Below are 27,040 nucleotides of genomic sequence, written 5' to 3'. Positions count from 1 at the left end.
TGCCCGCCGCCGCACTGTGGGGGGCGAGCCCGTCCCGTCCCGTCCCGTCCCATCCCGTTCTTTGGTCCCCAGAGGTTGGTAGCTTTGTTCTGTACTGTTATGACGGCGAGCGGGGGGTGGAGGAAGGGTATGGTTTTGAAAGAGCATCGGTATCGGCAGTAATGATCGTTGTTTCGTTTAGGCCTCAGGTCTGGCAAACTCGGGGAGCAGTGTGAAGCCGTCGTTCGTTTTCCCAGGCTTTTCCAGAAATATCCTTTCCCTATTCTCATTAATTCAGCTTTCCTAAAGTTAGCTGATGTTTTCAGAGTGGGGTAAGTAGCATCAGTCAGTTTCTATCCATTCAAATCTCTGATCCGTAGTAACACACTGTATCTTGGCCTGTTGCTGCATTGGAGCCTGGGAAGCTGTAGGGTTTTTCTGCCTGCCTGATAATACCACAGTGGTACCTACTCTCTAGAGGATGAGTTGTGCTTGACTGAAGCTTGCTTTCCCTGTCTTTAGTGGACTTAAGTGGCTCTCAGTGATCAGTGATGCAGTTCCTTTATGTCCTGATCTGAGGATTCCTTTGCTAACTGGTTTAAATTCACTGGTGCAAATTCTGCTCCATAGGCACATTCAAATTTGTAATTAATAAACAGATGAATATGTGCAAATTCCATCTCTAAGGAACGTTAATAACAAAGCCCAAAGTATAGCTTTTCCAAGTGTCTGATGTCTAAACGATGCATGTGATGGAATGGGAGCTACTTTGTAATAGCTTACAGTTATCTGTTGCTGTGGTGGACTCTTCACTATTGGGCCTAGGAAGGAACAGAAACTCAGTCACACCTGGAAATGACAATTAGGCGCTTTTGTCTTAGTACTGGACATGGTTTTCTAGCAGAATTGGATCACTAAGTGTGCACAAAGCAGGCACTCGCTTACACTCCTCACTGGTGTTAACAGATTCATTTCCTTGGAATTGAGCCTAAATTTGATGCTACTTGTACTAGACATAAAACAATAGTGTGTTAATACTCTCTTTCTGACTATATCAGTCTACTTAAATATGTTTCTAAAGCATAGACCTTTCCTGTTTTAATTTACTCTTGGAAGTATTTTTAAATAATCTCGTGTTTGAATTTTTATTATAAAACAGTGCAATAAAGAAATGTCTGTGTTTTCTAATAGAAACAACTTCCTGAGGCTGTGTGTGCTCAAAGTTACTCAACAGAGCGAGAAGCACTTAGAGAAGATCCTGAATGTGGATGAGTTTGTCAAAAGAGTTTTCTCAGTAATTCATAGCAATGATCCAGTTGCTCGGGCTATTACACTTCGGTATGTATTACATAAATTAACCTAATTTACTTCAAATCTAGCTAATTATTAGTATGCTAGTCTGGAATAACAAAATCTGCAATTATTATGAATGAAATGTAGGAGGTGTCTTTTATGTTGGTCATAGTTAAAAGCTAAGACATCTGTCTTTAAAGGAGGTAAATGATAAGGATCTGCAATCAGAAAAGCAAGGTTATTAACCATTTATGATGGCGAGAATTTTGTGGGTGACTGGGCAAAACAGAATTTGCGGCGTTGGGCTTTTGTGTACTCAAGAGAGGAAAAATGAACCTGTTGTATGCAGAACCCAGACAGTAGCTATGTGTCCTGTATTATATGTGCCTATGATATAATTAGACCAAGACCAAAAGGAAATTGCTTCCTTATGTATCAAAATAGTTTTTGTTAATTTATAACCAAAATTCATTTGTATGAACCTTGTTATGCTTGCACCTATTTTTCAGTTATTGTTATCCTAGAAGTTTATTGCTTGTTGGTCTGATCAATAACTTCTGAGGAAGTGCCATTGTATTATTGATTGCTTTGGACTTCCTGGGTATCAAATGGAGGAAAAAAAAAAAAAAAGCTGTCTTTAATATCACTGCCCTGCTGCTTTGGTGTCTGTGTCTCTAACACTATCCAACATGATCATCTTAACTGCTTCTTTCAACTCCTGTGCCAGAGAATTCAAATGTGAGGAGAGTACTCTCTTCTTACTCCTTTTGTATTCTGTCCATCTAGAACTTTACTGATTTTGCTATTGAAAGATGGGTGTCATTAACAGGGGTTTGTTTGATTAGGTCATACATCCATTTCTTCTTTTGATATTTTGTTTGAGGTTATGCTTTCATGCTCTGGTGTCTTAGAAATCTGTAAATACAACTACAGTTATTGACTGATATTGAGGGCTATCTTTACAGACTGTTGGGAGTCCCAGGAATCTGCTCAGTTTAAAAAAAACACTTAAATTACCAATCATTTCACAAGATGCATCAAGTGAAAAGTTAAAATGGCTGTTGGTTCAGCAGTTTTAGATGAAAATCTTTAGTTGATTTGTTTTTGTCCTCCTTAAGTAGTGTCAGTAAGAAAGAACATGCTGAAAGCACTGCTAAAATAAAACTTTGTGGAATTTTATTGCTAGATAACTGTGTAAATATTTGCATAGAACTCTTACTAAAATTACCATCAGTGCAAATCCTGCCTTCATTCTTCTTTTAATTGGATTATCCTAAATATGTCTGAAAAGTATGCTTGAGATATTCTTAGCAAAGTATAGATTGATTTGCTCCTTTCTTAGCAGTTACACAAAAGGGATTCACTATTCCCAGTCATAACCTTATCTTGCATCAGCAAAAGATCTTGGAAACAAATGATGAAAGTCAGATATTTGTTTGCTTGATTGTAGTAGCACTCTAGAAACTTTGCTTTCTTAGCGTGTGGTTAAATTTTATGACTGTTCAGACATTTGACGTAGTTACTTCTGCAGTCTTAATTGGGAAGAGGGCTAGAAATGGTGGAAACAGTTCTCTTAAATGCTTTTTTAAATCTCCCTAGATAACCATATTTCTGAATTTATATCCCATGATGTGTACTTCCTATGTGTCTGAAAATAGCCATCAGTACATTTTAGCATTAAATCTGTTGTTTTTATACCAGAGCTTGAATAAAACGTCTTAAAAGTACTTGTTTCCAGTGCCATAGTGCACTCTTAATTTTATAAGAATTCTTGGTAAGTTTCTCACTCTGCCCATTTCAAGCTAAAAGGTATCAAAATGTAATTAATTTTTTATTTAACCACTGACATAACCCACATGACAAAACTTGTTACCTTTTAGCCTACTTTTAGCATTTGTTTGTTTCTGTAATAGACAGGAAAGAGCACGTGTTTGTATAAAAATAGTATTTTAACCAGTCCTCTTACATTTCTATTTGGTTTCATCTTGTATTTCTTCATGATCATTATTCTTCCTGATTTTGCTGTAATTTATTTCTATAGGATGTTGGGCAGCATGGCATCTATTATTCCAGAAAGGAAGAATGCACATCACAGTATTCGTCAGAGTTTGGATTCCCATGATAACGTGGAAGTTGAAGCTGCTATATTTGCTGCTGCTAACTTTTCTGCACAGTCAAAGTAAGATGTTCTTTGTTTTTTCATATTACAGAGGGTAGAAACTCTATGGACACTGGCATTCACAAACCTTAATATTCCCTTCTGTAGGGCTAACCGTGTCATTTGTAGCGAAACGTTTAATTATGTGCGATAACAGTATTGTAGAAAAACCTGAATACAAGTTTAACAGATTTTTTTTTTCTAAAAGAGTAATGGAAATCTTATAAATATGGGAATGCAAAGTGGAATAGCAGCTTTAATCAAGGATTATTTTATAGAAATTTTATTAGGAAACAAAATGTAGCACTGCTTATCACTTTGAGAAATTTTTGAAAGCTTCCATTTTATCATTTGATCATGCCCATATGCAGGTGTTCTAAAATGACTCAGGTCTTGGCAAGCACTCTTGTGAAAATTTTTATTGTTAAAACACAGCGGTAGTTCCGTTGATTTTTACTTTTTATTATTTATTTTCATTTCACCTGGTACTTTGTTTTTTCTCTACAGGGATTTTGCTGCCGGAATATGTAATAAAATCAGTGAGATGATTCAAGGTACATATGTATATTAAATGATAAAAGGGAAAAGCTCCACTTTCTCTTGAGAATTCTTTATTATATGTATGTAAATATCAGATATCAGAATACTGTTGCTCTTAACCTCAAATGATTCCAGTTTTTAAATTAAATTAGCTAACCAGTAATCTAATGTCCAGCTCTTGTGTCCTCTTAAAATCCAAGTTTTCAAAACACCTGCTGTTAAACACCTCAAAACACCTGCGTAGACTGTCACAGGCTGCTTCAGAGGAGTTAATATCTGTGTTACCTGCCATGAAACAAGGAGCAACCTTCTCAAAGAGCCACGAAAGTGCTTGTTACTGCTGCTGTTATTCTGTTAGCTAGTGGATGGGTTGTTTGAAGCTAATGCAGGTGTCTGCGCAATCTGCATTCAGCAGTGGTAGCAATGCAGATCTGTTGTGTGCCTCAGTACTGCCAAAAGCCAGTACGAAGGTCTGACACTGCCTATGTTTCTCTTCCTTGTTTCAGGTTTGGCCACACCTGTGGACTTGAAATTGAAGTTGATCCCTATTCTGCAGCACATGCATCATGATGCTAGCCTGGCCTCCAGCTCCCGGCAGCTGCTTCAGCAGCTGGTAACATCCTATCCCTCTACCAAGATGGTCATTGTTACTCTGCACACCTTTACACTGCTTGCCGCTTCTTCTTTAGTTGACATTCCTAAACAGGTAATCCTTCCTAATTCATTCCTTCAACTTAAAGTACAAAATACACTTTAAAAAGCCTCAGTTTTTAGCTGATGCTGAAAATAATTCACAATGGATATGCTAGCATGGCAGCTCCTATGTGCTATAGAGAAAGAATACTCTGAAAACTGCTGCTGCTTTTGTATTTTTTGCACTTTCTGGTCCCATTTCCAGACAACCCCATCAAACACAGGAACCCTTCTTTACAGATCATAACCTGGCTTTAAATCAGGTAGGATGAATCAGCATTTAGGAAAGCAAACACCCTAACTTCCCAAAAACATTTCATCTTGCCTGTTGAACCCAGGCTTCACTCTTCACTGCTGTATATTCTCTTGGGTTGTGAGTGTACCTTTTGCCTTCCTTGCATGCAAGCAAATGAATATTTCAGTAGCATAGACATTTAAAAATCTATTTCTTGAAAAACTCTGAGGAATTTGAATCTGTTGCTATAATTTAGGACTATCAACAAAGTTGTGGGAAAGCAGTGATGAAAAAGAACAATGCTTTTATGTTCTGGTAATGTGCTTTGTGGATGTGATTTATGTAGCAGGTCTGAACACAGTGACATTTGAGATTCATGTAACTAATCCTTGTGAAGTAGTTACGAAAATGTGTTTGTTTTCTTTCAGTCCTGTACAGACATGGAAGGTTGGTGTCTTACTGTTAGACTAATAGCATTGATCTGTCTGAAACTTCTTTGTGGTGTGGCTGACTTCTGTATTTCAGAGGATCCTTTTGAGAGTACTGCATCTAAGCCAACTGAAACAACATTAGATCATTTGATATGCCTCTTTTTAATGGCAGTAAGCATGATGATTTAGGCTGTATTTCTGCAACACAACAGCCAATGCTTCTTAAAAGTGATATAGCCAGGGTTGGGACTCTAGAGCAAAACCATGGCCGGCATGTTCATGCTTTTTCATGTGCTGGCTATTCCGTCTCTGTAAATTTTTGGGAAATGAGCAAAACAAAGGATATCGAGCTAAGTGTAATTTGATATAAATGCTGTGGGGAGTGTGGTTAGGGGTTGTTTTTGACAACTACTGAGACATGCAAGGTATGTCTGTGTTGCTGTGTTAACTGCAGATAATATGGACATCCAAATTGGTATCAAATGCCCAGAATACTTGCTAGTAGCATAATTGTGACAGTGTAAGATGTTTACTGAGCTTCTCAGGGATGTCTTTTAGTACTTCTGTGAGTGTTGAAACAGGTTTCAAGGCTTCTCAGATACGCAAGGATGTAGAGAAGGGTGCATGAACAAGGAGAGCAGGATGGTTGAAGTTGGCTGTCAGGCTGTTTTAGCTTGCCCTGGCATCACTGCCTAAGTAGGGGCTTTTCCATGTGGCAAGCAACCAGGCAGATAAGGCAAGTTAGTTTTGGCTGCCTATACTCAAAATTTTTTACAAGTACTTTTGAAAAGACTTCCTCCTAGTAGCATCTCTCTCTTACACAATGAATTGACTTTGTTGCAGATCCAGCTTTTGTTGCAGTACTTGAAGAATGACCCCAGGAAGGCTGTGAAGAGGCTTGCGATCCAAGATTTGAAGTTGTTGGCCAACAAGACACCACATACATGGAGCAGAGAAAATATTCAGGTTTATACATTTTTAAGCTAAAACTTATTATGAAACTTTGCAATTAATTGTAGGATTCTTTCCAGAGGAACAATTTGGGAGGTAAAAGAAGGAAGAACATACATCTTACATATCCTTAAGTAAGGTTACTCTGCCAAGCAGAGTAGCCAGGTATTAATGAACAGTTCACAGAATCATAGAGTATTTCTAGTTGGATAAGTTTGACCCATAAGGATCAAAGTTGAAATAGTGTAATAGGGCGTGTATCATGTAGTAGGCCTTTTTACAGTAAGGAAATAACTTTTCCATCTAACAAACTCATCTAAGATAATAGACATGAACTGAATGTTTACATTAATCTTACAATACTGAGTATGTATTAATGCTTTCATGTAATACTGAGAGTCTCTCTAGGATTTATCAAAGGATGTCATCCAGCAGGTTATACTTGAAAGAACAAATGTAATTTTGGCTTAATTTCTTACTATTAAAAATGAGCCATTGATACTGTCCTTGTGACTCCTATTATGAATGAGGCCCTAGAAGGTGTATATAGTGCACCTGTGTTATTTGGTGGAACAGTTATTACATTGTAGGTAGTTTTGCTGCTGTTGCAATCGCATTTAGGTGTGAACATTTTTTCTTCTCTTTCTGGTAGAAATGACTATAGAAAGTAACTTCAGATTACCTTAATGGGAAAATAAATATTTCAAGAACTTAATGACACAGGCTTAATGCTCTACTTTTCTGGGTTTGTGTGTTTTGGTTTTTTTTTTTCTACTCATGGAATCTACTTGCTGTTGGAGCATAAGGCAGCTGGGAGGAAAAACTATGTGGATTTTTGTTAATAATCATGTGAGAAATAAAGCACGGTTTGCTTTGTCTCTGATTCTTAGATAAGATGATTTGGAGTGTGCAGAGGTTTTTGTTTTAGTGAACTGCTTTATTCATAATGGATTAATACCAGAAATTTATTTCATTTTAGGAGTTTTAAGAAACTGCTTTAATGGTTTATGGATTCTTTGCAGTCCAGAATATTACTCTATATCATTATGCCTTGTTGCTAGTTATCTCAATACCAATGAAAGACATTGATAGCACGGCTTTTATCATTATGTAGTGTCTTACAGGGAGAAGTTCTGTTGGTGTCAGAACTAAACCAGTGTCTGGGCTAGAAAAAAACTGATGGAATCTGGTTCCTACTTGATGAATTGCATGCAGAAATTGAGAATTTTTCTGACTTCTGAAATATAGAGCAAATATTTTTAGTTGGGCAACTCTTTTTCCATGTATGTAAACAACTTGGTAATATTTATACAGCAGGGACTGGAACAGACCCTCCTTGTCAAAAAACCTGTTTCTTGTACCCTTTTACCAACAAGAGTTTCATCATTATTAACTTCTTCAGCATTTTGGGTCTGTCTGTATAGGCCATATAGGAGGCTTGGTCTTTGAATTGTGGAGACTTCACTGGTTTCTAGACATCAGCTTTAGAATCTGTTGCTGTTGATGCTTAGAGCAGTCCTACTGACTGTGAAGGTAATAAGCAGTCTGCAGTCCATCCTGCTAATTCTTCTGTACTCCCACCATTCTTCATAGTTACTGTTTCAAATATGTTCTGTGAGTGGTGATCTAATAGCACTGGAGTAAAAGGGAGACACCAAGACTTATTTTCAACCATAATCACTACCTTCTTCTGTCTGTTGATACCAGGTTCAGTGGATTAGTAAAATCCTATATTGGTACAAATTACAAATTTATTTAGAATCTAACTCTTACACCATACAAGAAAATACATATGCCTGATAAGAACACTATTTGGGGTTTCTGTTTGTTCTGTGGAACTAATTCTGTGTTGTTTTTCTTTAGTTACTGCATGTGATAATTAAGCTTTGGCACTCTGAGGCATTTTTTCATTAGTGCCTCATACTTCTTTTCCTCATGTTGAGTGAAAACGCCTCCAAAACCAGTGAATGATTAAATTGTGGACAGTGTTGGCACAATGAATCTGAGAACAATGTACATTTTAAGAGTTATTCCAATCTAGATGTGTTAAGGTCTGAGGAGATCTAACAAAAGGCACAAAGGTCTGACAGGAGTTCTTTTATAAACATCTTAAAGTGTATTTTATTTAACTTATTTAACCAGGACTGTTAAAGGAAATGCCACTTGAAACTTTGCTCTTCAGAGATGTATGCTTACATAAAGCCCTGCAGATTGTTATAAGGCAAGATAATCAGTATGCCTCTAAGACTGGAGAACTGTCTTAAAATCTTTGCAGTGTTTGATCAGTAAGACCCGATAATGTTTTTGCCACTGATTTTTACTTAACAAATGACAAATTGGTGTTTTCTAACATATGAGACCCACTGTCGCTTTTCTGCAAACCATGTCCTCAGTCTCCTAAAACAGGACATGACTTCTACTTTTGATTTCAGTATAGTATTTTCTGTGGAAAAAAATCTTGACTCGCAAAACTTTTCACAGACAAGTGTATCAAAATGCTTAATGCAGATAGCTCATGGGACTTCCTTCCCTCTCTATCTCTTTTTCCTGCTAATCTTTAGGCACTCTGTGAATCTGCTCTTCATACTCCTTATGACAGCTTGAAACTGGGCATGCTATCTGTTCTTTCCACATTGTCGGGGACCATTGCCATTAAACAGTACTTCAGCAGTGCTCCAGGTAAGAAAACTAGATTAGATTATCATCTTGGGCATTTCTAATGTGTTGGCTTTCTAGATAATCAGTTTCATCTAAATACTTTGTAGCATGTTCTTAAACTATTTTTGAACTTCAGAACACTAGCTGAGAGTCAGATGCTGTATAACCATGAATAGTTGTGGTCTAAGATTTTGTTCTGGATTTTGTGGGTAGTATGAAAGGTTTTTTTATCTTTGGGTCTTCAACTTCTCTTCATAAAATTAACAAGTGAAATGTCTCTCAAATGGCTGACCTGCATTCTGCTTAAGGTGCTTTGAAACCATGAATTTGCATAGTTTTTGAGTAGCATGGAGGGTTAATAGTATGAGAGTGGGCTGGTTTGTTACCTTGGCACAGTGAAGCTGTGACCTGCTTTGGTACCAGGTGAACCTTTCTGCTTTGTGACTCTATTCTGGAGAAACAGAGTAGACATTTTAAAGTGATTAAAGGTATCTTGTTCTTAAAATGGTGATCATAATGTGGGTTTGGGTTTTTTTTTTGTTTTGTTTTGTTTTTTTGAAAGCCAGACTGCCCTAATGACTATTATGAGCTCAACTACTTGGGCTGCAGAAATGGGGAAAAATAGTACATCCTTTTCAGTCATTCTGGCATGTCTTAATAATTAATATGCTCACCAGCTGGTTTTAATCAGATAAAATATTTCTTAAGGCAATATTTCTCTGAGTCCCTGAAACATCAGCCCTCAGACCCAAATATTCTTTCTCATGTATGTCTAATTATATAATGTTCAGGAATGGAGGGGGAGTCTGTGTGTGGAGAGAGAGAGAAAGATGTTATTTCTTATCCTTTAAACATATGAAAAAAAGTTAATCCTAAATCAGTGTAGGGTTTTTTTTTTCAGAAATGTACTTGAAAAAACCTGTCATGTAGTTATGGACTGTGCTGGTTTATGTCCTGTTTGCCTCGTCTTTAGGAGCAACAGCTACAACTGCAAGATCACTTGATTTGGTAAAGTTAGCACAGGAGTGCTGTTACCATAATAACCGTGGCATTGCAGCTCATGGTGTGAGAATTCTGACTAATATATCAGCCTCTTGTCAAGAAAAAGGTAAATGAAAGCAAGGACAATGAAATGTGTCTGTTTACAGTCAGGCTTATGCACTTAAGACATATTAACTGGCCTTGTCTGTAAATCTGTCTGATTCTTCATGCTGGTTAGGAAGAATGGGGACTATAATCTAGTAGAAAATCTGATTTTACGAATGGTTGGGAAGATTCCATCTTTGTCTAATTTGAGAAAATTACAGGGCACAGTAGACCTCGTGCTAAGTAAATGCTTGTCTTGCCTTTGCTGTGAGACTAGTGAATTGTTTGTGAACCTTTGAAAATTCTTTGCACAAAGTCTTTTGCAAAAGAGCAACAGGTCATTCAGAAGTCTTAGTACAGAGATTTATGCACACTATACAAATGTCACAGTTGGTGTGACTGCTAAATAGTTACTTGAAACATGTAATGGTAGAATTGTTTCTAATCAAAATAAGGTAAGGCAGAAGTATTAGGAGGATACTTACCTGTCATGATTGCAATACCAATGCAAACATTACATCAGTTATGGTCAGAAAACGTAATGGGGAACTAACTTAACTCTGTTTCTCTTTTCTTAGATCTTCTGCCTTTGGAGCAAGATGCAGTTTTTGGCTTAGAAGCTCTTCTTGTTCTTTGTAGTCAAGATGACAGTCCAGGAGCTCAGGCAACCTTAAAGGTGATGTAACTGTTGTCTTCCCCTAGCACAGCTCTAAGTTATAGTAATAGCTTGTGTAACAGGAAGGTTAGTGTGCACAAGATCCTATCTGGTGCAAGCATAACGTACTGGAAGGAAATGAAGTTTTTTTTTCTATGTTTTGTCCATAATCAAGAGTTCAGAGCAGTATAGAAATTGAGCATAACTATAGAGCAACTCCTCACATCTCTAGAGTGAGTTTGTTGTTGTAGAGGGAAAAAAATGCATTCCCCTCAGAGGAACAGCTATAATAAAACATGAGCTTGAATATGGAATGGAGGTGTCTCCAGAGGATGAAGAGAATTTTGGAGAGAACCTTCCTTTTGGAGATGGGGATGCAATGTACACTTGTACACAATTTCAAGATTTTATAAATGATTATTTTTATTCTTACACTTCATAAGCTGCTACCAGTAATTTTATCTAGTTATTTACCTGTAAAAGCTGGTGGTATGAGAAAGATGATTATCGTTTCTTGAATTAGTGGTATGTTTTTGTGCTGTGAGTTCAGGGACAGAGGCTTGGGCTCTTAGAAGAATCTCATCTTTTCTGGAGTATATCTGAAAACACCAGATCTTTTGTATTTCTCCAATTGTACTTGCAGATAAATGTGTCTGGCTTCTTTATTTTTAAGCAGACATTATATTTACTGTACTTGTTGACTGTGTGAATTGCAGATCACGTTAACTTGTATGGTGAAGCTGGTCAAGTGCCGTCCTCACCTGAGCCAGTCAGTCGTTGAATCTCTGCTGACACAGTTGCACAGTGCCCAGGATGCTGCTAGGATTCTCATGTGCCACTGTTTAGCAGCTATCGCCATGCAGCTGCCTGTCTTAGCAGATGGGATGCTAGGAGACCTAATGGACCTCTATAAATTAATCGGACGATCTGCCACAGATAAAAAACAGGAGCTCTTGGTAAGACTACCTTCTGGTGAATAGCCCTTGATGGATAAAGTCTATAGAAACTACTGTGGATAGATTTTATTTTAAAAGGCAGTGAAGCCGTTTATGTCCAAGTCTATAGCCACTGTTTTTGGTTTTGCTTTAACTTTTGACTATGTATGTCAGTGTTGAAACGGCTCATAGATGTAGCTGAACTATGCAGTGTATTCCATCAGATATTCCAGCAGATGGCGCTGCTTAGACAAACCCAGCTATTGAAACTATTGGGGTATCTGTAAAATAAGGGTTCTAGAAAAACAAAATGGCAGTTAGCTCAGTTTTTATATGGTACTCTGACGCACATAACTTCTAACGTGCTGTAAGAGATAAAAATGCTTTTATCACATCTATTTGGAAATGAATTTGAATTTTAAGAAAATTGCAAGACTCCTGTTAATTCCTCTGGAGCATTTGCAATAGCTTAAAACCACAGTAAAGATTTTTTTTTTTTAAATGAAAGCGACTTTTCTCACTCATACATATCTTTTTAAGTATTTCTTATAGATATAAAGTTCCTCAGTTAAAATGTATATATAATCTTCTATGTAGTTTTGAGTCCAGAGTCAAGCAGATAATTTCTGGTAGTTCAGGAAACAAAATTGGCTTTTTAAACTTTAGTTCCTGAAATATAACCTTCTTCCTCACCCCTCCACTCTTTATTAGGTTTCTCTTGCCACAGTGATATTTGTTTCCAGTCAGAAAGCTTTATCGTCAGAAATCAAAACTGTTATCAAACAGCAACTTGAGAATGCCTCCAATGGATGGACAGCCTACAGGATAGCCAGGCAGGCTTCCAGAATGGTAAGTGAAAATACTTGGAAGAAAATGGTTTGGTATAGTTAGAAGGATGCTAGTAATTTGTTTGAACTGGGTAAAGAAAGTAAGGAAAAGGAAAATGGTAGAACTTGGAAGGAGGAAAGGGGGGGGGGAGAGACATAAAAAAAATTTTGCACTCTTAATTTCCAGAATTCTATCAGGATGGTTTTTCGTTTGTCCTTTTGAAGTACGAAAGAAGTAATGACCTGATGCTTTCTTGAGCACATGCCTAATATGCATTGGTGATATAGGCCTTCTTGATGTGTGCTTCACTTTCTTCAGTGTGAAGAAAAGAAGAAAAAGATACTGTTTCCCTTTTTCCTTCAGTAAAGTCACAGCTGGGGTTAGAATTGTATAGAAACCGTAGTATGAGATGCTGGGGTAAAAGTAAATTTCAATATTTGTTTCTCATCTTTTTGAACTATCTTGTGTAAGTACTGTTCTTTACACAGGCTGATATTTCCATAAAATAAGCATTTGTACTTTTATTTGTTAGGATTGTCATGATTAGGTGATTCAAAGAAGTTTCACTGTTTCTATATTTAAAGTAAGAGTAGTTCTGGAGCTGTTTACTGTTTTCTTATTTGTATCTGTTTTGTAGAAACCCACAGCCTTCTTTCATGTCCCCACTTAGAAACATTCTTGTCATTACAGGGCAACCATGACATGGCCAGAGAGCTGTATCAAAGCCTGCTGACTCAGGTGGCTTCAGAGCACTTCTACTTCTGGCTGAACAGCTTGAAGGAGTTCTCCCATGCAGAACAGTGTCTTACTGGTTTGCAGGAGGACAACTACAGCTCAGCACTTTCCTGCATTGCTGAAGCTTTAAAATCCTATCACAAAGGAATAGCGTCACTGACGGTTAGCACACATCTTCTACTTTAGTGATGATGTTTCTGTATACTGCAGCAGGTCTGTTTTGGCTTCTGTTCTTAAACCACTGAGAAGTTTTTAGAGGTCTGACACCTGTCTGACTCTCATTTTGAGAGGACTGCAGGGAAGAGCCAGTTGTAACACACTGCGTTTTCAGAAAGATCCTGTAGCTCAGTATAGTGTGATTAGCCAGATTTCTCTTTTTTCTTTTCTCCTCCCTTCCCCCACTCACTTCCTGCCTTGATCAAATCATATGATATGTGACAGGTCTTTTTTTAAAGTTACAGTACATAAAATTTTCTACTCCTTGTCTTGGCTGAATAAATGCTATTATAATAGTCAAGCCCAGGAATTTGGTTAAATTGGCTGCTATCTTCTGGAGATATGGAGAAGGATTTAATTGTCTTCCTTCTGCTGAGTTTATGTTGCTTTGTATTTGACAATGCGATCCTGTGGAATCCTAATAGCCAGGCCACACCAATTTACTAAGAGGAGGGAGGGCAATTCTATCTCATCGAATCAGCAGAATTCAGGGAGTACCTACTTCTATGCAAATACTTTCTGCTTCTCTGAAGTGATGAAAATGGTGAGAATTGCCATTTAGATGTGATGTCTGTGAGTGTAAACAAAAAAGCATTAATGAATATGGACCTTCAGTTATTACTGTGAAGTTGCTTCTTAACAAAAGATGATCTAGCTTCACACAATACCTTCCTTCATATTTTAGTTTCCATGAAGAAATTTTTACATACGGTTTTCTTGTATGTCTTTTGAATGAAGCTTTTTCTATTTTTTCTAGTTACTAGAACTGTCAGTGTTGTTACAATTCAGATATTAGTGTTTATTGAAGTTCAGATATTACTGTTTATTTATAAACTGTCCCTGAATAAGCAGGAAGGATGTAAATTTTACACCTTCGTCCTCTGAGAGAAAGCTCCATCATTCCTGAAGTATTTGTCTTTAACTTGTTGGTTGAGTGAATAAGGCTTTTAATTCAATATTTCAAGATTTTTCTAATGTCTAGAAGACAGAGGGGGAACCTCGTCTAATTAGATGTTAACATTTATTACAGGCAGGAAGATGTTTAAATAAGTCATTCTGTGATTCAGTAATATATTTAGCCTTTCCCTAGAGTGAGTTTGTTTTCTGTTGAAGGATTCCTGTTCTTATCTCCTCTGCTGATTTCACTTCCTGTGTGTTGCACATAGTGCTTTTCTGGGTGCAATACCTTCCTTGTGGGTGGCTGTGGTCCAGAGGAGTAAGTACAGGTTTCGGAGGGCTAGAGAAGAGGAGATCAGGTTTTATTGCTGGCTGTTGCTGACTAGTTGCATTGCTCTGGACAAATTCCTAACCGTGCTTAAGTGTCTCAGCTGTAAAAGGAGCCACTCATTGCTTGCATCTACAGAACTCAGTATCTCAAAGGGGCAAAGTGCCATAAAGTGCACGATAGTCTTACTGCTGAGGATGTTTGATGTCTCTTCCTTCTGACTTCACTGTTACTGTTGCTGCTGTTTCAGTGTGGAGTGTGACTCAGCCCTATTGGTACTGCAGATCATTAGAGTATATGATGAGCCCTGCGTAGCTGTCCGTTTAGTAGCTGGAAGACACTGTGCCAGTAAATCTGTTGCAGATATTCAGTCAGCCCAGTTTAGCAGTGATGAAATATTCAGACAGTGACTGATCTTGTCAGAAAATTTCTCAATTCCTTCTTGGTATACGTGCAGTGTTCTGTCTTGCATTGCTGCATGCAAAATGTTCTTTCGTGCGAGTTAGTCCACTGGTTGTCCGATTACTTTACGGATGCAATGTGTGGGCGGGGGGGCAGGGACTTATCATAGAATGTTTTGGCCATGGTCCTCATCTGTCTCACTGTTTACTTGCTTGTGGAGTTAGCAAAGGTTTTGAATAGGACCTGCTCTTTCTGGCACAGAACATGCATCTCATTGGAAGCATTATCACAAACGTGGTCTCCTTCTATGACAAAATGACCCAACTATTGGATGAGGGAAAAGCTGTGGATATTATCTCCCTGGATTTTGAAAAAGCATTTGACACAGTTCCCCATAGGATTCTCGTAGAAAAACTGGCTGCCCATGGCCTGGATGAGCACAGAGTCTTCTGGGTCAAGCAGTGGCTGGATGGACGGTCCCAGAGAGTTGGTCAATGGAGCTAAATCTAGCTGGCACCTGGTCACAAGTGGTGTTCCTCAGGTCTCAGTGTTGGGACCATTTCTGTTCAACATCTTTATTGATGATCTTGATAAGGACATAGAGTGCATTATCAGTAAATTTGCAGATGACACCAAGTTAATCGGGAGTGTCGATCTGCATGAGGATAGGGAGGCTCTACAGAGAGACTCGGATAGATTGGATCAGTGGGCCAACATTAACAGGATGAGCTTCAACAAGGCCAAGTGCCAGGTCCTGCACTTGGACCACAACAACCCCATGCATGGCCACAGTCTTGGGGAGGGTGTGGCTGGAGAGCTGTCTGGAAGAGAAGGATCTGGGGGTTCTCATTGACAAGCAGCTGAACATGAGCCGGCAGTGTGCCCAGGTGGCCATGAAAGCCAGCAGCATCCTGGCTTGTATTAGGAATAGTGTGACCAGCAGAAGTAGGGAGGTGACAGTCCCCCTGTACTCTGCACTGGTGAGGCCACACCTGGAGTATTGTGTCCTGTTTTGGGCACCTCAATTTGAGAGAGATATTGAGGTGCTGGAGTGAGTGCAGAGGAGGTCAACGAACCTGGTGAAGATCCTGGAGAATAAATCCTGTGAAGAGTGATTGAAGGAGCTGGGACTGTTTAGCTTGAGGAGGAGAATGCTAAGGGGAGACCTCATCACTCTCTACAGCTCCCTGAAAGGACGTTATAGAGAGGTTGGTGCTGGTCTCTTCTCACAGGTAATTAGCAATAGAACAAGAGGGGATGGCTTTAAACTGCAACAGGGGAGGTTTAGACTGGACATTAGGAAAAAATTTTTCACAGAAAGAGTGGTCAGACAGTGGAATAGGCTGCCCAGGGAGGTGGTGGAGTCACCATCCCTGGATGTGTTTAAGGGTTGTTTAGATGAGATGTAGGGGAGAACTTGTAGAGTAGGGATGATGGTTGGACTTGATGATCCCAAGGGTCTTTTCCAATCTGAATGATTCTGTGATTATGCTTATTTTTCACTGGTGGTAATCTAGAGAAGATACAGAACTTGAACAAAGAACTAATATAACCATTGATTCAGTAGCACTAACTCCAGACAATGCTGATAATAAGTGGTTCTGTTTGAAGAACTTGACTGGGCCAAAGAATTCTTTCAGTAATTTTCAAAAAAGAATTGTATGTCACTTATTCCCCATGACTATGTGGGTAGCAGATAAGGTAAACTGCAGTATTAATGAGGCAAGCTTGCATTTCCATTTACAAGAATTGAGTCCAATTTGTGCTACTAAAAATGTCTGGATTTTCTGATACGAGTACTGGTACTTTACTCTCTATAAAAGCATGTGGTCTCTGTAGAGCAATTACAGCGCAGTGAGATCTCTTCAACAGAGGGTTTTCTGAAACCACTCACAGAATAAACTGAACAATTTCCTTTCAAAAGGGATTTTTTTAATGTCCTTGGAGAGGGAAAGGGAAGTGGTAGATAAGAGGGGCTGAATGGCTCAAGTAATGAAATAGTCTTATTTCTTTGAATGAAATGTAGCTCAGTAGTTCAAAGTGGTTGCAGTTGGCTGATGTTTCCTCACTTTAGGTAATAGCGGGCCAGTTCTTAGATGATATGATGTTTTGTGAGAAACTAGTTTGCTGCTTTTCTGCTGCTAAAGAAATGGTTCTTAGTAAGGTTTTGGGATGGGTTATAACTTCTTGCTTTCAGAACTAACCTTTTCTGTTGGGGAGTAAGAAGTACTGGGGAAGAAACACATGAGTTTAACATACTTTCATTCTTTGGGTAAGAGGAGGTCCTAGTGCTTTTTTTTGCAGATGGCTTTTTTTTTTTTTTTCCCTAAAGAGAAACATGTACTCTTCTCAAAATCTAACAGTGTAAGAAAGTAAGTAGTGGATTTTTGGCCTAACTAGTATCAAATCTTGAGTGCTGCAGTTTACCCCTTCCTGGGTGTCCTAAGCTGTCACAGATGCTTTTGCAAGTCAGATGAAGCTTTTAGGGAGCCAAGTTTCACAGAACCACATTTTGTAAATAGCAGCATGTGTACCCTGCTGAAGTTCTGTTATGTACTGTTCTTAGTTGTCACTGAACTGTGTCTCTGCCTTCATCAAATGCAAGGTTCAGTGCCTTCATAATGTTCCTGTCTATTTCACAGTTCTAAAAAAAATCAAAGGTTATCACCCCTTCCTTTTGCTGCAGGTAACTTTAGCCAATTCTTTCTCTTCTGGCTAATGCAGAGAATAATTTTTTCAGTTCTTCGTGTTTCTGTTTGCCTTCCAATTCAGTTTGCTCTCTCCTATGGTAAGGACAGTCTGGACTAATGTAACTTGAAGCCTAATGGCTTGGACTTGGAAAAAGAGGAAATAGGTGCCCTGATAGCATTGTAACAGCTCAAGTCAACTTTCCTACAGGAGTGAGATACCCTTGAAATACGGCTTGCTAATTACCTAACTTCTGTGTTGTTTATATTCAGTATGACTTAAATTGAGCAAATCTGTTAAATGTAGTTTTTTAAAAGCAGCTTTTAGAATTGAAGGGTTCAGTGACATTGCAAAGTTATTTTATCATGTTTGCTTTTGACCTGGATTGCCAGTGTTCCTATTACTGTTTCAGGCTGCTAGTACACCACTTAATCCTCTGAGCTTTCAGTGTGGATTTGTGAAACTCAGGATTGACCTTCTGCAAGCTTTTTCTCAACTCATTTGTACCTGCAACAGCCTAAAAACAAGTCCACCACCAGCTATTGCCACAACGATTGCTATGACATCAGGAAATGATCTCCAAAGGTGTGGACGCATCTCTAACCAGGCATGTATTCTTGTTCCACTTGTGTGCTGTTACTTTTATGACTGGTATGAATTTTGTTTCTCACCAAACATAGCTGATGGAAGAAATGAAAAAAAGTAGTGAAGAGTTTTGCTAAATAGTGGGCCTTGGTTTTCACCTGTAGCTCTAAAAATGTCTGCCTGTAGCAGACCTTATTTTGAAGTTGAGCATGTACGTTTGTTTTCTTATATGTTCATGTGCACAGCTTCCAAGGAAGTGCATGTAGTAAGCCACTCAGTATGCTCAAACTTGCAGCAAAACCTTTCACACCTTGTTTTGAAACACTTCAGATACTGTGATTACACTGAGGAAGAACATAAACTTTAAGATCCTACTGCAACTCCTTCTGGTGAGTGTTGGCAACTAACTTGATACTGTACCCAACACCAGGACAGGTTGCTCCTAAAATACACATGGTCTGCAAGAATGAGTCAGTGGGTACTCTCTGAAAGACAGAGCAGGTCTATTTGCCAGTAGGGGATAGGGGAAGTTGTTGGTGAGGTTTTTTGTTTTATTTTTAACCCAAGGAGGGTATGTTGGTGCTGTGTTACAGGAAAAGTATCTGTTTAATGTGTGGATAATAGTCTGTCACTTTGGTGATTTCGATCTGTGTGAAGAAGTAAGAATTTTATATATTTTGTCAGAGTATGTTGTCTTACTCCTTCAGTGTTGTGTGTCATAGTGAAGTGGTTTTCTGCATGTGGGGGGGTTTGTTTTGCTTTGTTTTGTTTTGGGGTTTTTTTGACTAGTAACATTGTCCCGTAGATGAAGCATTCGATGGAGGAATTCCGAAACCTGGCTACACGGTATGGAGATCTGTATCAGTCATCTTTTGATGCTGACTCGACAACTCTAAAGAATGTAGAACTGTATCCTTTTAAAAAAATCTTAGAATTTGTCCACTTTCCTTCTCATGTGGACAGCATGAAGCTTAACGGTCCTGTTTTCTATGAACACTGGCACAGAGTCATTTTGAAGCAGTTGGTAACATAAAAATTAGGTACCAGTTGCTTAAAACTTATTTGGAAATAAACATTGCCGTACTATTGTTTGGAATTACTTTATGAACTAGTTATGACACCAAAATTACAACAGCATAAAACTTGGGATTTTCATTGTTCTTGCTCTATGTTTATTAAAGGAATAATGTCTGTAGCTTTACTTCACAAAAGCAAGAGAAATAAGGAAAAGTGCCAGTAAATATACTGCATTTCTTGTTTAGGTGCCAACTTTGTAAGCCTTTTAACTCCTTAGTTTTAATATCAGACAACAGCAGAGCTGCCTGTTGATTTCACATGCAATAGAAGCTCTGATTTTGGATCCAGAATCTGCAAAGTAGGTTTGATAACTAACTTTCTAGTCCTTCACTACTTATTTCTAATTTCTTGGAGCTTTAAGCCTAGGAATTCAAAGAATGTTCAGAAAGTTTCTCAGCAGACCCTTCTAATTCTATTCTGGGCAGGCTTGAGGACCTGTTGCTGCTATGCTATACCAGGGTTGGGGACTGTGTTTCAGGTTCTGCATTTCATACTGATTTTGCTTTTGAGAGCAGTATACCAGACTTGTCTTAAATACAGACTTGCGCTAAAATGAAAAATAACGTCTATTATCTTCTTTAGTCACCTATTTTAACTTGTGTCATTCTGTGTTAGCTCCTATACCTACTGTTTGTACCTGTAAGCACACATTAGTTTCCTTCAGAGTCCTGAAAATGTATGCACTATATAAGTTTAAACATCTAATGTAAATCCATCACCTCTGGCTCTTTTTTTAACAGTGAATTTATACCTACTAGAAAATCACCTATGAAAGGAATCTCTCTTTAAGATTCCCAGGCTGAGATTAAATGGGAGATAATGTGGATAAACATCCTTTTTTAATGTGTGATTTTTATAACTAGAAATAAGTGAAGATCCTAGGTGACTGTCCAACTCATTATGAATTAAGCATTGCTTAGAAGATGTATTAATCATATTTGTAAAAAGTATGAAGCTGTGAACTTCAGAACATTAGGTTTTTAGGAAATTAAATTATATTCAAAGCGTGAGGTTGTAGACTTCCTGATTTAGTCTTAACTGACTGGCATTCTTGCTTTTCCTTGAGTTGTGAGACTTTTAAAAACATCATAAACACTGCAGGATTAAATAAAAGCCCGAGGAATTAAACATGCTGAGTCTGTTAGACTTGTAACTGCTTCAAGTGAGAGGGTGGGGACAGAAAGTGGTGGAGGAACTGTAATTAAGGGTTTAAATATAAAGGGCAAGTCTAACAGTGGAAAAATAATAAAGAAACAAGAGTAAACAGTTTGAAAGACATAGCTATTTTTAATGGATTTCAGTTTGTAACAGGGTCTTTCTGGGCCTATTTAGGAGTGTGCCTCCCAGGTTATGATGAAGAAACTGTTAGACATGGTGAAAAGTTTTATTTTTTAGTTTTCAGGAATATAGCTCAAATGGAACAGCACATGTTGAGAGTGAATATGAAAGAAGAATGATGTCTGTATTTAATCATGTACTGGAAGAAGTGGAATCCCTCAACAGGAAGTATGCTCCTGTGTCTTACTTGGCAAGTAACAGTTTTGAATGTATATTCTATAGACAAAGGTTCCAAAAACTTGGCAACTCCATATATCTGTGGTGCTCAAGAAACTGAAGAGCACACTCTGTTAATTAACACAACCTCTTACTGGCACAAATGGTCTCTCCAGAGACTCATTACTTCAAAAATTCTCGAAAAAAGGTTTTGTTGAGACATGTCTAACCTTACTGGTCTGATTCAAAATAATGTTTTAAAAATTCTGGTACTAAGAACGTAGCAGATGCTGATAAGATAACTAAAAGTATTGTCAAGTCTCTGTCAGATCTCCTGCCACAGTTGCGTTCAAAGACTGAAGTGCATTCTCGTTGTTCATACTGTTATGAAAGAATTCTTCCCCTGTTGCACAGTGGTTGAGGGTCCAGCCCTAGTCTAGCTTTGGTCACAGAGCTGTTGGTAGTTAATGCTGTGTTTTGCGAGTATAGTGTTTCTCTTATCAAAGCAGGTCATCAGAGAACACAATGTAAAGTGTGCTGAATGCAAACAGTGAGCTGATAATGTAATCTAGTACAGGGCTAGTACAGTTTTGTTGTTTACTGTTAGTGAACATCATAAAGCTGAAATGCATGTTGGTGGGAACAAGGGAGTTCATTTGTCATGGCTGGCATCTGTTTGCCTGACTTCTAAATTCAATAGTCCTTACCAAATCCAAATAGAAGAATGAGTTGTGTAAAACATAGCGAAGGTAAACCCTGTAAACTTAGCTGCCGCTGGCTCCATCTCAATGCAGCTAGGTGACTTCAGTAGCGCCGCTGTTGCTCATTTGAGTGGGGAAAGGAAGAATAAGCAAGAGACTTAAAACTTAATCATTGTACCGCTTAAGTTATGGTAGATGCCAGCCTTGTTTGCTTGGAGGGGAATTGTTTATTTGAGAGTTTTTGTGTATGAGTGTTTCAAGCGGATACTGCTCTGCTGACTTTAACACTAGGACTGAAATGATTTGGATTTTTGTTTTTCTTGGCATCCTTGTGCTTTCCAGAGCAGAATACCTTCTTCATAAAGGGCAGAATATAAACAGAGAGGCTGAACGCAGTCAGTCATCATAGAGGCTGTTATCCTGTGACTGTATCAATATATTTATGGACTTCTCATGTGAATTACTGCAGTTTCAGTACCTCATGTGCATGTCTTTTTCCTATGCCATGAATGATATTTTTTTTTTTTTCAATTGTTTTGGCTCTGTTTCTTACAGCATACAGCTTGTCTGTGCAATGCTGTCATTGCATTGTTGAAGGTACCCCTTTCGTTTCAAAGGTACTTCTTTCAAAAACTGCAGTCTACAAGTATTAAGGTAAGTACTATTCAAATGTGGCCTAAAATTTCCTTTTGTAAAGAGTCTTTACTTATGAGAAAAGCCTTACTGAACGCACAAAGATTCAGCATTTTTAGTGAAGATACATAACTGCAAATAGCATCTGGGTTTATCTGTTAGGAGTAACTTGAATAATATGTACTTATCATTAAGAACCACTAGGCTGTAACTTAGGCAAGTAGGATTCAGTTCTTTGATTGCATAAAAAAATGTAACTGGAATTTTTGTTGGTTCTGAGTCTGCAAAGCTAAATAGTGTTCTTGTCCTTCCTTTAAAAAGCAATGTTTACTGTTTTGGAAGAGAATTGTAATATTTATCAGCTGACTGAGTAAGAATGGCTATATGTGTTTTTTTTTTTTTTTTTTTTTTTTTTTTTTTTTGACTTGAGTGCTCCTTTTTACTGGGAAAAGTGAAAGCCTTAAGATTTATAATATTTACTGTTACTGCTTCTCTGTTCAGCTTAATATACTTACCTGTGATTATTTTGTAGGAAACTTTTTTCCACTTCTTTTGCAGAAGTGCAATTAATGAAACTGATATAAAGACTACATCTGATACTGCTGATGATGCTTACTCATTATTATAGTAACAAGTGTCTGTTTCATTTGCTGGTTTCACTACCAAGGCCCTCCTTAGAAATTTTTCTTTAAGAAGGTGTTCTGCTTCATCCTTCAATTGTTTGCTTTTCTGGAGGCACAACATCATGTTTTGGTCTGTTTTCTTGTGTTTCAGCTTGCTCTATCCCCATCTCCAAGGAATCCAGCAGAACCTATTGCAGTACAGAACAATCAGCAATTGGCCCTAAAGGTGGAAGGAGTGGTTCAGCATGGATCTAAACCAGGACTTTTCCGTAAAATCCAATCTGTCTGTCTAAACGTCTCTTCAGTGCTGCAGAGCAAATCTGGACAAGACTATAAGGTATGAATAGGAGTCTTGAGCCTTCTTGCTGTATTTTCCTGCTCTTTTGTTTGGCTCTGGTTAGCAGAATTTTCAGGTTGACTTGAATGGGTTCTTCTGTAATCCTCTCACTCTTGACAGTTGACATTTAAGCAATGGCTAGAGCCAGGCATAGTGCATGCAAGGGATCGGGGATTTTTAAGTCTTCTGTATGCCAATAGCTTTTTAGTAACAGCTTTTCTTCCAAACAAAAGAGGCTTTGTAATGTTCAGAACAAGTCATTAGGAACCTGCTTGAGATGAGGAAAATTCAACCTAGGTATGTATCATATGAAATTCCACAGGGAAAAAAAGGCAGGAGTAGATCATTCTCTACCACATAGTCTCTAGAACTTGTTTGTCCTCATTTTAAGTTTTCTTTTGTTTCTGGAAATTGGCAGGACAGGCTGTCCAAATTAAATAGCACCTGAGGAGATGTGTATTAAATTCAAGTCAACAGTTTTATCGGAGGTGGTGTGTATGAAGTTCAGGTTCTGCTCATGTGTGACATTTAGTGCAAGACCTGTTTTGGTAGGTTTGGGTGTTGGTTTTTTGGCTTGTCTGCGGTTTTTGAGGGGGAAAAGGAAAAAGTCAGTTGCTTCTAAAAGAACAACAGGACTAGGAAGTGTGTAATGTTTGTCTGACTCAGTACTCTGTGGTAAACTAGAACCTCAGGGAGGAAAAGGCATGTTAGCTACCTTGTTTCTGTGAACAGATAGAAAAATGACTCATTCATCGATGAAAAAGCATGTCAAGCTGCCTCAAACACGCACATGCATTGGTTTAGGAAAATTGAGGAATAAGATTTTTCTTTTTTTCTCTCCTTGAAATGGAGAGCAGAAAACTTACTTTAACGGGTTTATATAAAACAGCATTTTAACCTTCCATGTGTTCTCAGATTCCTATTGACAACATGACCAATGAAATGGAGCAGAGGGTGGAACCACACAACGACTACTTCAGCACTCAGTTTCTGTTAAACTTTGTGATACTTGGCACCCACAACATCACAGTAGAGTCCTCTGTAATAGATTCAAATGGTATTGTCTGGAAAACTGGGCCTAAAACAACTATTTTTGTTAAATCTCTTGAGGATCCGTATTCCCAGCAGGTTCGTCTTCAGCAACAGCAAGGACAGCCGCCATCACAGCAGCAGCAGCAAAGAACAGCATACTCACGGTTTTAATTCCCAGAAGTGACTCTAAGCTGGTCAATGGTATTACAGTTTGTCTTGGACACTTTTTTTTGAAAGACATACAATTTTAGACTTCTCCAAGAAAGTATCAGATGCCAGTTTGTTGCTTTTTAAATTATCCAGGGTAAACTTGAACTTGATTCAGCAGAGACAACACTGTTCAAATTTGGAATTGTGCTTTTTATATAAGAACTTCTACCTGATCACTTCTGTTTGCAAACCTGTTGTGGCAGGGTCCACAAATTTTGATAGCAGGGAACACTAAGAGGTCTTAAAGAAGAATACTTTCTGTACTCTTGTCTTTTTTTTTTTTTAAGCATATGGGTTCTAATGTTAGGCTTACAGGACACTTCTAAACACTTTGGCTAGTTATACAGAACTGAGTGTAATACCAAGTTTGTATTTCTTAATGTGAAGGAATTGGCAGGAATATCCAGAGATACTTAAGACACTTTAAGAGCAGCTTCCAGTATTCAGCTGGTGTATGTGTATTATTACAATTCATCAGCACCATTTAATGCATGCATCTGAAAGAAAAAATGTTGTGGCTTGGTTCTCATACCCAGTCATTGTAGAGGGAGGAGACTGCTTGAGGGGTTGTTGTCGGGGGAGTCTTACAAGAGGCAGAATTTTAACAGACTGTAACAAGTAACTGTTTCTCATAGGATACAGAAAGGATTACTGTGTTGTTTCTCAATCTTCATGTATCTGTATTTCAGAAGGCTTTCCTTTTGTTGGGGGTTTTGTTTGCAAGTTAATTTCCCTCTTAAAAGAAGAAGTTGTCATTTGTTTTAACTGCTTTGTTTTTTAAAAAGGAATTTTATTTACCAGAGCTTTATAGTCTTGTGTACTCTTTGACCAATTTAATCTTAATGGTTACTTTTACAGGATAACTTGAAGAATTTTGCCAATACTAGAAATTGATTTGGAATGATTTTGGAAATATGCTGCTTCATACATAGTTTTCATGCTTCTTTTGAGATGTAAAAGACTGAACTCTGCCTCTGTCTAGACTCTCAGGCAATAGGTCACGTAACAAGTCCTTCACCTGGTTCTCATAAATAATTTCTGCTTATCACTCTTCAGGAAAGTAGGACCCAATTGAATGGGGAGGAGGAAGGATGACACTTCTTACAGGCTTCAGTTTGTGAATACTTTAATCCCTCTCATTGGAGCAGAAATTTTCATTGTTATTTTCTCAGTAGATTCTTAAGATACTGTTATTTCTTCAAGTTGATTTAACTGTAGAAGCTGACTAAAGCTTGAAGACTCTGCTTGCTTTATTTGCAGAGAATATAGTAATGGGCTTTTATAAGCCTAGGTTTCTTTGGTATAGCTGGATGAAGAAATTTTTTTGCTGTGTTTTCCCATAATAGTTGCTTAAGAAATCAACTTTCTTCCTCTTGGCTTAAGACTAACAAACAAAAAAAAAAAGAAGTGATTATTGTAGATTTCATAATATCTTGGTCAGGCTATAATCCTAAACAGAAAAGATAATTGGGATGTAAGGTAGAAATAGAAGACTCAGAATTGGTGAAAAATTCGCCAGCATCTATCTTAAATCTGACTTTTATTTTGTGCAGGAGACAGAAACTACCACTGCCCTTCAAGCTGGCTGAAGAAAGTGATGGTTTCTGATGCCCACTTCTACAGTTATATACTTTTTTTGTGTGTATGTACATATAGCTATTTATGCACACATGCATACATGTACCTATAGCTATGTATAGTTATATGGCCCAGAAAGAGACGTTTCACCTAGTGATGTGCATGCAGTCTGTAAGACTGAGGATTTGAACTGTTTGGTTGGGTTTTTTCATTAAAGTTGTAGATCAGTGTCTTAACCACAAACCCTTCCTTATTGTAATAAAAAAAAAAAAAAGATTTTTTTTTTTTTTTTTTAAATCCTGCATAATGAGTCTGTGTTTCTTGCTCTATTATTGACCAATATGTTTCTGGAAACCTGTGATGGCAGCTTTCCAAAACAATTCAGGAATGAAATGAAATTTCCACGCTGGGGAGCAGACTTTTCTCCTAAGTCATATGATGTTCACAGTGCATAGCTAAACTTCTGAGAAGTCTAGTAGAAAAAAACATATCCAGGGAAAGCCCTGACCTGACCTGAGGCTTAATTGTCTGCAAGCCAGTAAGATTAACACTGCTGTAGTTGGAAAAATTGTTCCTTCTCCAAACAAGTTCATTCACCTGATCTGAGAGGCCTCTACAACTCTAGGAACTTGTATCAGTGTTAAAGCCAGGCAAATAATTATTGAAGTCTTAAAAATCTGGATGCTAAATCTCAGTGTCTCTCAATAAACAAAGCAGTATCTTGGTCACTATGCATAGCTGCACACTGATAATGAAACACAATTCGGGTCTTTTTCATTTACTGGAAAAGGAAGGAAAATATTCAGTGGCTAGACATTGGTCTTGCTGCTAAGAATTCAAACAACAAAAAGTCTTATGCAGGCAGTTACATCGTTATCTAGTCAGTAATTAAGTTATGCTTTCATTTAGCTTTGATAAATCCTTGGGTTGGGAATGGGTAGAGATGATCAAGATGACTGGAGGTATTTGTAATACATGCAGTTCTGCATTAAGCCAATGGTAATTGGTGCTTAGGCTCTAGAATTTAACCTGGCTTTTCCATGGATGATGTAGCCAGTTGCT

The 27,040-nt window shown here is 38.0% G+C and overlaps 1 protein-coding gene across 1 annotated transcript; it reads left to right on the top strand.

The window, feature by feature from the left end:
- The first annotated feature begins 187 nt into the window (after positions 1–187).
- On the top strand, positions 188–25,841 carry INTS7 (integrator complex subunit 7). The gene is made up of 19 exons (XM_026845708.1): positions 188–311; positions 1,171–1,317; positions 3,314–3,451; positions 3,938–3,984; positions 4,477–4,676; positions 6,173–6,295; positions 8,842–8,959; positions 9,912–10,046; positions 10,603–10,700; positions 11,396–11,635; positions 12,326–12,463; positions 13,133–13,339; positions 18,121–18,315; positions 19,099–19,202; positions 19,600–19,668; positions 20,766–20,898; positions 22,121–22,219; positions 22,973–23,158; positions 24,074–25,841. The coding sequence occupies exons 3-19, from the start codon at positions 3,315–3,317 to the stop codon at positions 24,359–24,361; spliced, it is 2,517 nt and encodes an 838-aa protein (XP_026701509.1). The 5' UTR covers positions 188–311; positions 1,171–1,317; position 3,314; the 3' UTR covers positions 24,362–25,841.
- The last annotated feature ends 1,199 nt before the right edge of the window (positions 25,842–27,040 follow it).

Source organism: Athene cunicularia (assembly GCF_003259725.1).
Source record: "Athene cunicularia isolate RWA chromosome 3 unlocalized genomic scaffold, athCun1 chr3_part1, whole genome shotgun sequence".
Classification (NCBI taxonomy): Eukaryota; Metazoa; Chordata; class Aves; order Strigiformes; family Strigidae; genus Athene; species Athene cunicularia.
This window is presented reverse-complemented; position numbering and strand designations above follow the sequence as displayed.

What these genes read in the sequence shown, in the direction of transcription:
- INTS7 (XM_026845708.1), top strand. Translation starts at nt 3,315, where the DNA reads ATGTTGGGCAGCATGGCATCTATTATTCCAGAAAGGAAGAATGCACAT. An exon ending in CCAGGCAGGCTTCCAGAATG is followed by an intron (nt 12,464 to 13,132) that starts GTAAGTGAAAAT and finishes TTGTCATTACAG; the next exon opens with GGCAACCATGACATGGCCAG. An exon ending in TTGGATCCAGAATCTGCAAA is followed by an intron (nt 19,669 to 20,765) that starts GTAGGTTTGATA and finishes TTTATTTTTTAG; the next exon opens with TTTTCAGGAATATAGCTCAA.